Genomic DNA, 16,001 nt, shown 5'->3' with positions numbered 1-16,001 from the left:
CCAACAGAACTCCCGCCATGTATTTGATCTTGTTGAAAACCATTGTAGATGATACATTTTTTTCCCAGCTCTCATTTGTGATTGATATATCTCCATCTTTTTCCCATCGCTGCTTTATATATCCTGTGTTCTCTTGTTTAGATTGTCGAATTCCTTTGTACAATTTAGATACTATTTTATTGCTATTATTTGCCTCCAATAATGAAATGAAAATCTCTAGTAATCCTTTTCCACATGCATCAATTGGCTTTTTCAAATTTTGATTAAAATAATTTCTGACTTGTAAGTATCTGTAAAAATCCTCTTTTTCTTAAGGTTTTCAAAACTCTGAAAATTCCCTTTGTGAATAAATGATTGATAATCAGTTAAACCTTTTGAGATCCAAGTCTTAAATCTGCCGTCCCTTTTATTGGGCACAAAATCGGAGTCAAAAGCACACCACCTCAAGATCCTCGGGGAATCCCCTAGGTGGCAGGACTTGACCAATTCTTGCCAAGATTTTAGGAAAATCCTTAAAAAGTATAGTAGTAAAAAAGTAGTAAGTAGTAAAAGTATGATCTGCAACCTTCATTTCATCCTGTAGCTTGTTCTCTGCTATGAGAGCAATCAATGGAACACCATTTACGCTAGAACCTTCCAAGTTCTTCCAACCTGCAGTGTAAGATCTTGAACAGAGACAGATTAAGGGCCTCAACTGTGCTGCATGGTAATAATGTTGAAGGCAGGGCAGGCCCATACCTCCCTTCTCTTTACTTAATTGCAGTGTTTTATATCTGACCCTGGGTTTGTTCTCCTCCCACATAAATCTTGAAATTAATCTGTCCCATTCTATAAATTGTTTTGATGGAATTTTGACCAGGAGACATTGAAAATGATATAATATTCGTGGCAGAATATTCATCCTGATGGAGTCTATCCTTGAGTGAAGATTTAAATATGGTATAGTTGCCCATCTTTGTAAATCCAACTTAATTCTTTCACTCAAAGGTCCATAGTTGAGGTCATACAGTCTCAGCAAGTCTCTAGGTAGTGACACCCCTAAATATTAGAATTTTGCATCCCATTTCCAGTTATACATATTCCTGATTTTTCATGGTGGGTCATAGTTCAGTGTTAGAACTTGATTTTATCAATATTAATTTTGTAGCCTGATAGTAGACCGTATTCTTTTAGCATCTCCATCACTTGTGTCTGAGAAGGTTGTGTTATGGTCAACAATAAATCATCAGCAAACAACGCAAGCTTTTGCTCCCCCGTGGACATCATGACTCCTTGGATTTCTGTCCTCTGCCTTATCCATTGACCCAGAGGTTCTATGAAAATGGCAAACAATAGTGACGCACAACACCCCTGTCAGTTTCCTCTCTTCAGAACAAATGATTTTGTTAAATCTCCATTCATTTAATTCGAGCCATTGGTGTTTTGTATAATGCTGCAAAAGTATCAATTATAGTATCATGAAATCCAATTTTTGCTAAAACTTAATATAAAAATGACCAACTTACTGAGTCGAACGCCTTTTCTGCGTCCAGACTCAGTAACAGCGTTTCCAAGTTTTGATTCCCAGCTTGTCTTATAATGTGTAATGCTCTCCTGATGCTATCTTGAGTTTGTCTATTTCCAACAAAGCCTTTCTGGTCCTCATGAATTAATTTAGGTAAGATTGGTTCAATTCTTCTTGTTAGTATGGAGGTGGACAGTTTATGATTAATGTTCAAAACGCTCACTGGACAGTAATTCCCAGATTCCATATTATCTTTCCCTTCTTTGGGAATGACAGATATGATCGCCTCGCTCCATGAGGTACAACTTTATGTTCTAAAACCCAGTTAAATGTTCTCAGGAGTGTAGTAGTTAGTTGATCTTGCATTATTTTGCACCACTCGGAGGTAAATCCATCTGTTCAGGGGGATTTCCCTCCTTTTAATCTTTTAATTGCTGATCAAAGTTCATTTTTTATGTTAATTTTTAGTTTTGTTCATTGTTAACCATTAGAAGCTCAATATGGGATAATAATTTGTCAATCTGGTGGACATTAGCTGTTGGAGGTTGAGAATAGAGCTTTTCATAACATTTTAAGAAACATTTCTGAATGTTTTGTTGATTAGTTTCCACTTTTTTAGTTGTGGGGTCTCTGATTTTGTGTATAGACCGGTCAGCTTGCTGTTTTCTCAATTTGTAGGACAGGAGCCTCATAGATTTTCCACCAGCCTCGTAGTATTTTTTCTTGGTGAAAAGTCGTTTTTTTTGTATTTCATGTGTATTTATTTGATCTATTTCTTTTCTTAGTTTTTGAACTTTCAATTGAGTGTCATCATCTAAGGACTGAGAGTGTTTCATTTGAGTTGTCCTCAGTTTGTCTTCTAATTCCATAAGTTCTTGTTGTCTGAGTTTCTTCTCCTATGAAAAGATAGAAATTATTTTACTCCTCAACACAGCCTTTGTTTAGAGCATCCCATAATATTGGTGGTTATACTTCCTTTTTATCATTTAATTCTAAATAATCTTCAATTTCAGCTTTCAGTTTATCTTTAATAGCGTGGCTATTTAAAATTTTTGAATTTAGTCTCCAAACTGTAGATCTAAGCTTTTGACCAGACAAACGTCATATAGACAGGACCGTGGTCAGAAACACTACTAGGGCCTATTTCACAGATAACAACAGATCACGAGAGTAAACATTATGAGCTGCTGAGTAATGTGTATATTCTCGATTTTTTTTGAGTTCAACTCTCTCCAAGTATCAATAATTCCCACTTCTTCCATAATATTGTTGAACTTATTGTTGATCTTTCTTGTGTCTGACTTGCCATTAGATGAGTCCATTTTGGGGTTAAGTCGAAGTTTGAAGTCGCCCCCACAAATCAACATCCCTTGGCTTTTTGTTGTCATTATTTCAAGTAAACGTTTAAAGAAGGACTAGTCACTCCCAGGTGGAACATACACGTTAAAGAAACTCACCAAATCATCTTCAACTTTACCTGTAATTGTTATAAATCTACCTTCATTATCTTTATACTCTGAGATGTGCTGGTAATTGACTGTGTTATTTATGAGGATTGTCACTCCCCTCCTTCTTCCTGAACTGTGAGAAGCATAATAGACGTGTTCAAATCCTGATTTATTCAGTTTACCATGTTCTATGTCATCAAGATGTGTTTCTTGTAAGAAAGCAATGTGCATTTTATCTTTCTCAAGTTTTGACAATATCTTCGCCCTTTTAACTGCGTTGAGTACGCCGTTAATATTGAACAAAACAATATTTATTGATCTTTTATCCATTACTGGTGTCCTTTTCCAACAATTTCACAAAACTGGTATGCTCCCTCCCCCCTCAAAAACCAAAAACAAATAAACAAAGGCAGAAAATCTAACAAACTCAATATTACATTCAACTTAATAAACAACTTGAGTGACTCTCAAAGGAGGGTCTCAGGAACTGACATGCAAGTGTGACGTCGTATCTCCATTTTCTCAGATCCTCCGTTGCTTCCTCCACTGTAGCGTAGGTTCTGGTTCCGTCTTTGTATTTCACTCGTAGTCTGGCCGTGAAGAGAGTCTGAAATTGAACTTGGTTTTCCTTCAGGACTTTGCGCACCTCTGCATACTCGCACCGCTGTTTGATGATGGCTGGAGGATAATCTTGATCCATGTTTATTTGGTTAGATTTCCAGGAGAATCCTCTGCTCTGCCACACCTTGGGAAGAATCCACTCTTTCGTTGAGAAACTCAGAAACTTGACGATGATGGAGGTCTAGTGGACCGGTGCGCTCTCTCCATCCTCAGCTCCTCTGCTTTCTGTCATCCCAAGTCCTTCACGAAGCAAGTTCTCCACAAAAGTTATCATGGAGGATGACTCCTCAGCCCCCTCCGGAACGCCATAGATCCGTATATTTTCTTCTTTTCTCTTCTAGATCGACTTTCCAAGTCCACCATCTTCTCCTCGACTCTCGCGTGTAGCTTTAGCATCTCCGTATAAACTTCCTCGACGTTCTGAAGCCTTTCTTCTGCCGTCACCATCCGTCCCTCTGCCTCTTCCATCCTTGTATTTAGCTCCGACATCTCTTCTTTTAATGATTTAAATTGAGTTTTACTTTCCTGTCAGAACCCTCTCAGTTCTTGCAGGATGAGATCCATGTCGGCCATGTTGGCTCCTAGCTTCGTTGTCTGCGCCGCTACAGGTGTTTTCTCTGTCCTTCGAAACACGTCTTTCGGGTCCAAATCACGGAAGAATGCTTGACCCCTTTGTTTAAAATGTGAATTCTTTAGAAATGTCTCTGTTTGTGGGGGTTATTTAGTAAATTTATCAGGTTCTATTGAGAGCTTCTTCTCAACATCACATTGATGTTCACCCAGATGCTCCTGACAATGCTTATTGTTTATGTTTAACTTTGACATTCAATCACCACTCTGATCATATTCCTCTCAATACTGCACAAGGAAGTAAAGAAGGATCATCAATGACAGAGAACATATGAAGTGAATCATTATTCTCTGTCTGCTTCACACTCAGGCAGGAATATCACAACTCTTCATCATGGTTAGTGACACCAAACACTTTACAAACACATTTCTTAAGTTAAGAACTATAGAAATGATCCCTGAAAGTATAGTCTTAACTGCTGTCAGTCAAAGAATGAAACTACATCACATGGTCACATGTCTTCACTGGCAGTGCAGTTTAATAAAAGACAAAGATCAACTGTTGGATTTTTTTTTCATACAGACACTAAAAATGGACAAAAAGATAACTTTAACAATATTTCAGAAAGAAAGAAAGTCAAATTATTTGTAAAATATTATTTAATCCAAATTAATATTCAAATACCTTTTTTAAATTTGTTTCATAAACAAACATTTCTCATGAGGTATTTTCTTGATTGTGTTTTTTAATGAATGTATAGTCTTCCTGTAAATGTCACTGTGGAGTGTCAGTTACATTTTTAGATACATTTTACATTCATGTTTGTATTTACTCTAAAACACAGTCTTTTTTTGCTCATATACTTGCAATTTAATGAATGAAAAATGTTTTTAATTAACCAACACTTTAGTAGTTTGGTGTGAGGATGGAGTGTGATGTTGGTGCAGAGTTAAGTTAAGACTATACTTTCAGGGATCATTTCTATAGTTCTTAACTTAAGAAATGTGTTTGTAAAGTGTTTGGTGTCACTAACCATGATGAAGAGTTGTGATATTCCTTCCTGAGTGTGAAGCAGACAGAGAATAATGATTCACTTCATATGTTCTCTGTCATTGATGATCCTTCTTTACTTCCTTGTGCAGTATTGAGAGGAATATGATCAGAGTGGTTGTTGTGTTCAAGACAATAAACTATCAAAGAAAGTTTTAATGTAATTGTCTTTTTTAATTTTAACAAAAAGAAACAAGTATTTTCATTTTAATGTAAAGACTGAAGCTCATAGGTCTTAGTCTTTGAAATTGACAGACTAAACGGATCTGTCCAAGAAGCAATGAATTACACACATAAAAACACAAAAGTATCCCAAAGTAAAGGTTTATTTTTGTATTGAAAACATGTTTGTGTCCCTTGAAAGTGAAACAGCATTATTGAATTATTGTAATCAGATGCATTGTGGTCAGTCGTGTGTGAGCGATTGACTTCACTTATGTTTGCAAGGTTCCATATTAATACTAAAAACACAAAAGTCTGTAGCAAGGTACACTTTTTTTTTTGTTATATTCCATTATGTATTTTAAAAGTTGTATCATATGAAACCTAAACACTATAATGTCGTGCAAGCAATCTCTGAAATGACACTGCCACCTGCTGTCCAATGTGTGTTAGTAACTTATTCCTTATATTTAATATGATATAAATCAAGTTAGTTGGTAAAAAAGCAGCTTGACTGGAGTCTGTACATGTTTATCAGTTCAAATCATTAATAATAATGAAAGGTATTATTACTATAAATTGTACTTTATCAGCACATCAGATACAGACCTAAGTTCTCCTCCATCTTCATGACTGTAAATTGTTTTGGCATTAAAGTTGATCAGTTTTAGGTGAGGAAGACTTTCTTCACTCTGGCCTTCTGCGACTTCTGCAGGAAGCTGCTTTTCCAGGGGTTCCGCTGCCAGACATGGGGGTACAAGTTCCACCAGCGCTGCAGCACCGAGGTTCCTCTTATGTGTGTCAACTACGACCAGTTACAGTAAGTTGTGTCACTTGGGAAGTTGTACAAAATCTTAAATTAAGCTGTGATTTAAAGTGTTGACTCTTCACTGAGGTCATGGTCAGTTTAAGCGCGTCTAAATAATTAACAATTTAATATAAAGAAAGTATTGTTTTTAACCTGATGCATCTATAAACATGTGTGCAGTTATAGATTAATATATAAGCAGGATAACATTCAGTAAAAAACCTTCATTTAAACTTGATTTTAATAACATTTTCTTTTGTGGTTCAAGCTTATTGCTAGTTTCCAAGTTCTTCGAGCACCACCCCTTCACTCAGGAGGAAGTTTCTTCAGAAGGGACGACCCCCGTGTCCGAAGTCTGTCCTTCACTCCCCCCATCAGACTCCACAGGGTAATCCCCGCTCTCTCCCTTTCTGCGTGTTCGTCTCTGTGCTCTCTCTTATTGATGGCTTCAAACCTTTCCAGATCCATATGCCACGCCACTGTGTCCCCGTCCAAGTCCATACCCATCCCACCTAGTTTCCGGCCCAATGAGGAAGACCACCGTAACCAGTTTGGGCAGCGGGACCGCTCGTCGTCCGCACCCAACGTCCATATCAACACCATCGAGCCTGTCAACATTGATGTGAGATGCAACAGTTGTTGATATAAATGACTTGATTTTTGATGTAAGAATGTGAAACCAAGTAGTCAGAGGTTCTGCCTGCATCTGAAAAAAATGGATGAATGTTCAAATGATTTCATCCGACGTTGTATTTTCTTTCCTTAAACTATTTATCTATAATAATAGTAACACAAATGTTGATTCTTTACAGGATCTGATTCGTGATCAGTGCTTACCGAGGTCGGAGGGAGGTCATAAGGGGCGTCATAGCTCAGATGGTAGAGTGGTTGCCTGCAGTCCAAAAGGTTGCAGGTTCAATCCCAGCTCCAGACAAGCTTGTGTCGTTGTGTCCCTGAGCAAGACACTTTACCCTGATGGCAGATTCAGCACCATGTGGTGCAGCCTACTCCCATCAGTATGTGTGAATGGCTGTCAAAGTGCTTTGTGACCCTGGTCTATAAAGGCGCTATATAAATAGAGATTATTATTATAAAGATCAACACGCAACATTTCCCAAACATCCTGCCTTGCCTTGACTTGCATTTATTAGCAGTTTAGAAACATTAGCAATTATGTAACATAAATTCTTTAACTGTATTATTTTGAAATAAAATGAATAAACAGATGGTTAGAACCATTCCAGTACATACATGACTAAAAATAAAGCCAATATTGTCTTGTACTTTTAAATAACAATGCATTTGTAATATAAATGATAGTAATGATAATAATCAAAGTTAGATGTAATTAAAGTCAATGATTGCTTCAATATAAAAATATGAATTAATGGAAACGTGAAAAAACATATTTTTCTAACTATAAATGTTAAGAAGGATCAAGAGTTGCCAGTATTAGTTTCTGCCACGATTGGTCTCAGAGAATCGTCTTCACTGAACTGGTAATGTTTAAAAATAGGAAGTGGAACTGTGATAGTTGTAAGATGAATGCTCCAGTAAAGCCATGAGCAAAACCATGGACAGTTGGTGGTTAGAGGGGCCGGGTGAGTAGCAGTGATGGTGTGTCTGTCTCTTTTTGCCCTGCAGCCCCCCCGACCCACCCCGCCCGCTGCTTGAGGAAGCACCGAACACGGACCTCAAGCCCCCTCCTATACTCCTACCCCAATGACATAGTCTTTGATTTTGAGCCCGAGCCTGTTTTCCGAGGTAGTTAGGCCTCTGTGTGTTCCTGTGTTCTTCCTCTCTTCCCCCATCCTCTTCCTCCTTCACCTACACCTCCACCCCAGCACAACAGCCCCTTTACCTTGTGTCAAGTCCACTGTGTGTGTTTCCCTCTTTATGTTTTCACATGTTCTCTCTCATGGTTGTGGGATTCACTTCAATCTTACTGTTTCAAACACTGTGATGCACTTTTGTTACACACAGACTTCAAAAGAGTCGTTTTCTTCATCATTGTATGGTAAATATATGCAAATAAATGATGCTGTTTTTAAGAGATTCCTTGGATAAGTCAAGCCTTTTGATAATGAATGTAGTATTTAAAATGTCCATGTATCATTTACCAGTGAAGCTCCATTAAAAAATATTTGGCCTTATAAATAAGAATAGTCTAACTGAGCTATTTATTTATATATATATGACCTCTTTCATTAAATTGCATAAACGTGACTGCAAGTCAATAAAATAATTCGTTTTATATTTGTAATTATTAAGGCTTTTAACTTGTATAAATCATTCTTGAAAGTATTCACAATTGAGAGTCAAAGTACGAATGAGTTTCATTCATGATGTAAAATGAAAAAATAATAAATCATAGGGTAACAAACATTATTTGCCACTGCATGACCTCTTCTGCACATTCAAACGGCAAACGCACTCTTTAAAGTCAACTTTCTTCTTCTCTCCTCTTCTGCCTTAACTCACTTTTTCAAGCTCCAAATGCTTTTTCTCTGTTTCCCCTGCTGTCCAGGTACCACCACAGGTCTGTCCGCCACTCCTCCTGCATCTCTACCCGGCTCTCTGACCAACGTCAAGGTCCCGCAGAAGTCCCCGTGTCCACAAAGAGAGCGCAAGTCGTCGTCCTCGTCTGAAGATCGCAATAAAATGGTAAGAGACCGTCTTTGTGCTTTGATGAACGTTGCTGTGGTGATGATGAAGGTGATGGTGATGTGCCGTGAAACAGAAAACTCTCGGGAGGAGGGACTCCAGCGACGACTGGGAGATATCTGAGGGCCAGATCACTCTGGGTCAGAGGATAGGATCTGGTTCATTTGGAACGGTCTTCAAGGGAAAGTGGCACGGTAAGAGTCGGTCTAAATAGTTTAGTTTAACGCTGCTAGAGTCTACAGACTAGTGTTAATGAAGTTTCTTTTATAAGGGATGGAGATTATTAAGGTTTTATACCAATGTGAATGATTTTTATGAAATTGTTACTAATAGGATACATTTGGACCGTTACATCCTTATCCTTAATATATATATTTTAAACAAAATCAGAAAGAAAATGGCAGCAAAACCGAACACTGTTTGGTAACTGCCATTTATATCATTATCGTGGCGAGTGTCTTTACTAATGCCTGGTCCTTTGTAAACATGTTACGGGGAAGATAAAAATGAGCTTAAATAGTTCGACCAGACTCAATAGAGAAGTGGTGTCAAACTCAATCACACAAATCTTCCAGCAGTTGAGGTTGTGGGTCTAACAACATGTAGATTTGCTAGGGTTCCCTAGAATCCATAAAAGTATTTAAAGGTACTACAGTACATTCAAGAATCTAATGATAAGGCCTTTGTTTGCATTGAAATACAATTTGAACCAGGGACTATCAGAGCTGATTTACATTGAGGTTCTACTGCAACATGCTTTATGTTGAAACTTCATTAAGATAAATTGTTTATGGGCATTATGGGAAAGTGTGAATTTATTGAGTTTTTTTCTAGCCAAAATGTTTCATCATGGCTAAAAGTTGTACCAGGCAACGTGGACGACACACCCTTTTTTTTGTGTATTTTTTGCATATATATACGATGGGAGTCAGGAAACGATTTTATTTTATTTTATTTTAATATTAACATTTTGCTGTATTTAACAGTAAGCATGTCTCTGATTAGGATCATGTCTGAATTATCTTTTTATTTTTACATTTTAATCAAACAAACCTTTCATCATCCTCAATTTTGCTTTTATTTTTGATAATATTTTGATATCTATTCCTCATCTTAACTACTGTCATCTTTATCAGTCAACATATCAACACGAGCATGTATTGGCCCCTCCTGCCCGTGAATGTGTGACACATGTGAATTAGAACAAGCAGCTTATTTTATTAATCTTCAATTTCAGGCGATGTTGCTGTGAAGATGTTGAACGTGACGGCACCCACCCCTCAACAGCTTCAAGCCTTCAAGAATGAAGTGGGAGTCCTCAGGTAGCTCATGTCACTAACTCGAACCTTTGACCTCTGCCTTGGACTTAAACATCTGTGTTTGTGTGCGACAGGAAAACGCGTCACGTGAACATATTGCTGTTCATGGGCTACACCACCAAGCCCCAGCTGGCCATCGTCACCCAGTGGTGCGAAGGCTCCAGTCTCTACCATCACCTGCACATCATGGAGACCAAGTTCGAGATGATCAAGCTCATCGACATTGCCCGGCAGACGGCTCAGGGCATGGAGTGAGTCGCTACACTTGTTTGTTGTTGTTTGTGCTTCTCGCTTATGTTGCTTTGTGTTTTTTCCTGAACAGTTATCTTCACGCCAAATCAATCATCCACCGGGATCTGAAGAGCAACAGTATCCTAAGAGAGATCAACCAGTCTGGAGTTATTGAAAGTTACATGAAACTACTTTAAAAGAAAAATCAAAAGCATTGAAACTCGTGTTATTCCTATCACTCATTAGCTCCTTGAGTGACAGGTGTCCCATTTTGATTGTGGATAAGACAACCATTGATCTTTGGTTTATCAAACGTCTAACAAAAGAATTACAATTGTAAGAATATCTTTTTTCCAGAAATGAAGAGCATTCTTCCCAGGAAGTGTCCTTGACGACTTCTCCTCCAGATATTTTCCTCCACGAGGACCTGACGGTAAAGATCGGTGACTTCGGTCTGGCCACAGTGAAGTCCCGCTGGAGCGGCTCACACCAGTTTGAGCAGCTGTCTGGGTCTGTCCTGTGGATGGTGAGTGTGAAGCTGCCCCTCGCGACTCACCTGAACTCCCTCCTGACAGGACTGCTCTTTCAGGCTCCTGAGGTCATCAGACTGCAGGACAAGAATCCCTACAGCTTCCAGTCCGACGTCTACGCCTTCGGCATCGTGCTGTATGAGCTCATGTCCGGAGCTCTGCCCTACTCCAACATCAACAACCGAGACCAGGTCAGATGTTTGTTCGTCACACTCCAGTCTTTTTCTATAATAAAGCAGAGTCCTCTCAAAGATGTAATGAAACGGTTTCTGCTGCAGATAATATTCATGGTGGGTCCAGGTTACCTGTCGCCGGACCTCAGCAAGGTGCGCAGCAACTGTCCCAAGGCCATGAAGAGGCTGATGGCCGACTGCCTGAAGAAGAAGAGAGAAGAGCGCCCCCTTTTCCCCCAGGTGGGATCACACACTTGTTCAAGCTATATCAGTATTTTTGAAAGTGATGTTGACCATATCACAATAGTTGTGACAGAAAGTAGCTCCTTAAGGAGTTCAAGGAAGTAAGACTTATTGTGAGTCTCATTATTCTTTTGAGATCCTGGCGTCCATCGAGCTGCTGGCTCGCTCGCTCCCCAAAATCCACCGCAGCGCCTCGGAGCCGTCGTTAAACAGAGCTGGTTTCCAGACGGAGGACTTCAGCTTGTATGCCTGCGCGTCACCCAAGACCCCAATACAGGCCGGTGGCTATGGTAGGTTTTATTTGCGTCTCTGCACTCGACTTTCCTCCCACAGTTCAGAGAAGCATGTTCGTAACTGATTCTTACTGTAGGCGTGTCTGCAAACATCGACACCCCTAGTCTCTAGATACCACACTATTCTTTCTACGCAGTCGAGGCATGTGTAACTTGTTACTTGCAGTTGCCCTATATAACCACTGTTCTGTATCCGTTTAATAAACCTCCTAATCCCATCACAGCAAAGCCCTTACAGTAATTATCAGACCAAAATGATTTATTCTTGTAGACCCATTTCAGGAACTAAATTAAAGTTAACAAATGACTCACATAAACTAGTGTACCATATTTTTGGGACTATAAGGCAAACTTGAATACCATACATTTTCTCATAAATCGACAGTGCTCCTTTAAAGCTTTATTTATGATTTATGCTGCTCAAAATAAGGTCAAAATGCGAGGCTCCATAATAATGCACCTCATGGAGATATACTACGATGCTGCACTTAATTGTAATTATACAAGGTTTAAAATATTATTAAATTAAAAAATAAATAAACACTCTTGCAAATTAAATTGTTCTATTGTGGTGTCAATAAAGTTGTGGAGGTAAGTCACACGTCACATGACAGAAACACAAACGCCATTGGTCAACAGCAGGTTAGCGTCACTTAATGGCGGATTATTGAAGTGTTTATGATTTGATATCCGTGTGATGGTTTAAATGTATAGAAGTTGAGATCTGTCCAGGGTGTCCTCTGTCTCTTGTCCCAAGCTTACGACAGAATGTTACATGTTCACTTCAGTTTTCCTTGAATCTCAGAAGTTTTGTCCAAACCTGACAATTCAAAATGTCTATTGGGTTATTTCAAGAACCAGCTGAATAACTGCTGACATATGCTCGTCAATCCATCACTAAAATTCTGTCTCCTTTGTTTTTTACCTTCCCAGGGGAGTTTTCGGCGTTTAAGTAATGTGCGCTGTTTCACAGCAGTTCATCCCTCCTTCTTCTTCACCTCTCAAAAGTCCCTTCGGTGGATCCATTCATCACCAACAAGTGAATATTAGCAGAATGTGTTCCTCCCTCTGACCACCTGCTGGAGGAGTCCGTCCACCGAACACCGCCCAGCACACTCAGACACAGGACCGGTGGTCGAGGCTGTGAGGAGGACTGGAGCGCTCCGCTGAAGAAGGACACGGGAGACGGCAGAAAAGAGGTTTTGGGATGGTTCTTCCCCGGGCCAGGTCGAAGGTCGGTCATCTCCACTGCACTGAGGCCGACTCAGGACAGAGCCTGCACGGCGATGACGACGGCGTCTGTCGGAGGCGGATGTCCTGAGACCCGGCGAGGGGGTTCACCCTGTAACTATGACTTGAATCTCCTTCATCTTTCAATTTGTGTTTTGCCTTTTCAAGAGAAGGTTCTGTGCAGCACAAAATGTGGCACTGACGAGTCCTGCTTCGCCTCCTTTAACTTCATGTGACGAGAAAAGCTTCTCTTGGATCACATGGCTTTAATATTGCACTCTGCTACTCACTGAAACATTCTCTATCGTCCACACTTCTTTACGTTGCTCATCCCGGCATGTGTCCTGATTAGAATCCACCTGTTGTTTTATTTTTGCCTTTTTTTCTGTACAGGCAGGCCTGCAGATACCTACATATTTAAAGTGACTTTTTTGGTTTGTTTTATGAGCTAATCTTTCAGAATCTAAGCTAACAAGTCTTTCTTTTGGACGCTTGTGTACTTTGCACTTTGTAGAAAATGCATTGAAGCCTTTTTGATCGGAACATGAGTCCCGAGACGAAGAGCCGATGATGAACCGGAGGAGGCTCTTGTTTTTTTAAAAGGGAGGGTGAACATTCCTACAGCAATGAGAGCTAAAACAACTGCTAGCTTGATGAGAGGTGTTCAAACACGGACAGAGAGGTGGTCGTCCATCGTACACGTCTACCTTGACCCCCTTTGCAACATCATTACGACATATTTTGCTTCTGGTGTGGAGTTTTACACTCTTGTTTTCTCTCAGCTTAGCTTAGCGTAGCTTAGCACTTAGCTGACTGAATGCTAACTATGTTTTCTACCCTCATTTAAACAATCAGTTGATAACAACAGTAAGTCTTACTTTTTTTTTAAACATCAGCAAATGGTTTACAGATGAAAGTGTGTGTACATGAAGAAAAAAAGTAAGATATTCTCTTCTTAAAAGGTCTTTTTGTTGTCACTTACTTCAATGATTGGCTGCTGCTGGTTGTTGCATGATCAGCTCTTATCCTGCTGAAGTTTACACCTCAAAGTTACACTTGTCTTAGCGTCGTCCACTGATATTCATCGCCCAAAACCATACACAACAAGAGTTCCCTTCAATTGAATTCAGATGACAAGTCAAGATGAGGAAAATAACATCCACGTCCTTTCAGGGTTTTCTTGGCTGCTGATCCATGAACGCTGCTTCCGGTGAAGTTTTTCATATCCAAGTATCGTGACATGGCTACTGTGTTTACGGTTGAGCAACATCGCAAGTTTACCTTTCGCACATTCATGATGAGTGATCTTTGTTTGTTAAGATGTGTGATTCATATTTTGATGGATTGATGACAATGATTCGGTCGACTTTGAAATGAAATGTTGAATTATGAATCATCAAAGTGAATCAGAAACGTCTCCGACACCTTCTGTGTTTGTTTTTTTATTCAACTTTAGCACCTAAAACATTATTTTTAATCACATTTTTGTAACATTTAAATAGGTTTTCAAATACATTGGAGCTCTAATCAAAAGGTTCCTCTCGAAAGAAACTCATCGTGACATAGTGTCGCAAAAATCCACAAAAACAATTCAATGTAAAAATGAATGGTTTGTCGGAGACACATATGGATGAAGTCGGGTCACATGTTCATCCTGGACTCACGGGGAGAAGCTGGCCTGGGTCGTGTTCACTGATATCACTCATGTTTCATAAGTCACAGCCAAGTTGTCACGAGCTGACATGAGTTGAAAAGAAAGTGGTCGCCTCCTCCACACATCAGTATCAGCCGGGATATCTACCTGTGCAGGGCTAGACGCACATCGGCCTCATTCTATCTTTTTTTTTGACTTGTATATCTCTTGAGCTCTGCTCCAGTCACCAACTCTTCTGGAACATTCCCTCTCTCTCGACCTGTTGCCTGCACCTTAAACTCCCTACACTCGCACACAAACACAAAAACCTTTCAATTGAAAATGATCATGACGTTTTCTCTTTTGTTTCGTTCCACCTGTAAATAGTTGTACAAAGGAAATACTGTCAAGTTTGCTAGAAGGCATGGAAACTACAAATGTAACAAATTATAAAATGTTCAATTTAAGAGACATTTTGATAGGCAAAAGAAAAACAGTTGCGTGTACAAATATTTAAGGCTGTATCATACGGAGAAAGAGCTTAATGTATTTGTTGTGAATATGGAAAACTGATATATTAAAGAAGTGCATGAAAAGTGGAGAATGGTAGTCGTCTTTTTTCTTTCTTCTTCCTCTCTCCGCTTGGTGGCGCTGTTGTCAAGCTTGTACCGTCCGAGCAAGATGCCATTTTACTTGAAATCTTGGATTAATATTGGAATTTATAACTTCAACGACTCTTTTAAAGGCGTTTACATTTCAGATAAGTTAAATATTGTCCTGTCACAATTGATCAATAAAATATTGTTAATATAAACACTTTAGTGTTAAAAAATGCGATTGATCTACTTGTTTGTAAATTGTTATATAATAACAAAATAAAACTATATGAATGTAGAAATAGTTATTTATTTCTTCAAAGAAAACTGAAACTATGAATAAATACATTACTAATGGTCAATACAAATAATAAATGATGTTGTGGAATAATATTAAGGTTGGTTCTTTTTTCTACATTTGACATAATTATTTTGAAACGAGACTGTGCCAAAAGTGGAAATTGTCATTGATGTATTTTAATGTATGTAGTAGTAATAATATGATTCTATAATGAACATGTTTAAATAAAAAACGTTAGTTACATTAGTCAAGCTTTAAAATATTTTATATTAAATATGTGGAATAAAGTAAAATAAAATTGAAGCATATTATTTCTGATTTGAGTTCTGTTCAAAACGTTAATAAATTACAATTTCATTTACAATATAATTAAATCTCAGTTTTTTTTCCTGTAAAATTATATTTTCAATTTTCTACAATTTTCTATATATTTTTTTACTTTTTTAGAAGACAATACATACAAATGTCATTTAACTGAAAATAATATTAATTTTAACAACAAATGTAAAAAAACTTTTTTTTTATTATTTTCCACAACAATAATTTTAATTGTTGATCAGATTAATAAGTGGATTTGTGCCTTTTTGAGACAAAAGAGTCAAGAGGACTAAAACTAAACACTAG

The 16,001-nt window shown here is 38.5% G+C and overlaps 2 protein-coding genes and 2 non-coding genes across 4 annotated transcripts in view; 3 read left to right on the top strand and 1 right to left on the bottom strand.

Annotated features, from left to right (window-relative positions):
- The first annotated feature begins 1,773 nt into the window (after positions 1 to 1,773).
- LOC148074780 (serine/threonine-protein kinase B-raf-like) lies at positions 1,774 to 12,581 on the top strand. Its single transcript, XM_087796115.1, has 15 exons — positions 1,774 to 1,803; positions 6,028 to 6,176; positions 6,433 to 6,552; positions 6,627 to 6,786; positions 6,977 to 7,016; positions 8,692 to 8,828; positions 8,905 to 9,022; positions 10,066 to 10,150; positions 10,222 to 10,398; positions 10,470 to 10,516; positions 10,786 to 10,904; positions 10,968 to 11,099; positions 11,187 to 11,321; positions 11,461 to 11,614; positions 12,551 to 12,581. The coding sequence occupies exons 1-15, from the start codon at positions 1,774 to 1,776 to the stop codon at positions 12,571 to 12,573; spliced, it is 1,626 nt and encodes a 541-aa protein (XP_087652241.1). The 3' UTR covers positions 12,574 to 12,581.
- Positions 4,405 to 4,617, bottom strand: LOC148074782 (small nucleolar RNA U3). Its single transcript, XR_015711979.1, has one exon. It is a non-coding gene; the product is annotated as a small nucleolar RNA U3 (small nucleolar RNA).
- Positions 5,101 to 5,313, top strand: LOC148074781 (small nucleolar RNA U3). The gene has a single exon (XR_015712056.1). It is a non-coding gene; the product is annotated as a small nucleolar RNA U3 (small nucleolar RNA).
- The window catches only part of LOC148074778 (uncharacterized), a 17,241-nt gene continuing 13,812 nt past the window's right edge, over positions 12,573 to 16,001 (top strand). Inside the window, exons 1-2 of the mRNA XM_087796114.1 lie at positions 12,573 to 12,624; positions 12,671 to 12,918. Coding sequence (XP_087652240.1) covers positions 12,573 to 12,624; positions 12,671 to 12,918 — 300 coding nt within the window. The remainder of the gene's footprint in view (positions 12,625 to 12,670; positions 12,919 to 16,001) is intronic.

Source organism: Callionymus lyra, chromosome 7 (genome assembly GCF_982586985.1).
Source record: "Callionymus lyra chromosome 7, fCalLyr1.hap1.1, whole genome shotgun sequence".
Taxonomy (NCBI): Eukaryota; Metazoa; Chordata; class Actinopteri; order Syngnathiformes; family Callionymidae; genus Callionymus; species Callionymus lyra.
Note: the sequence above shows the minus strand (reverse complement) of the source record. Positions and strands in the feature narration are given on the sequence as shown.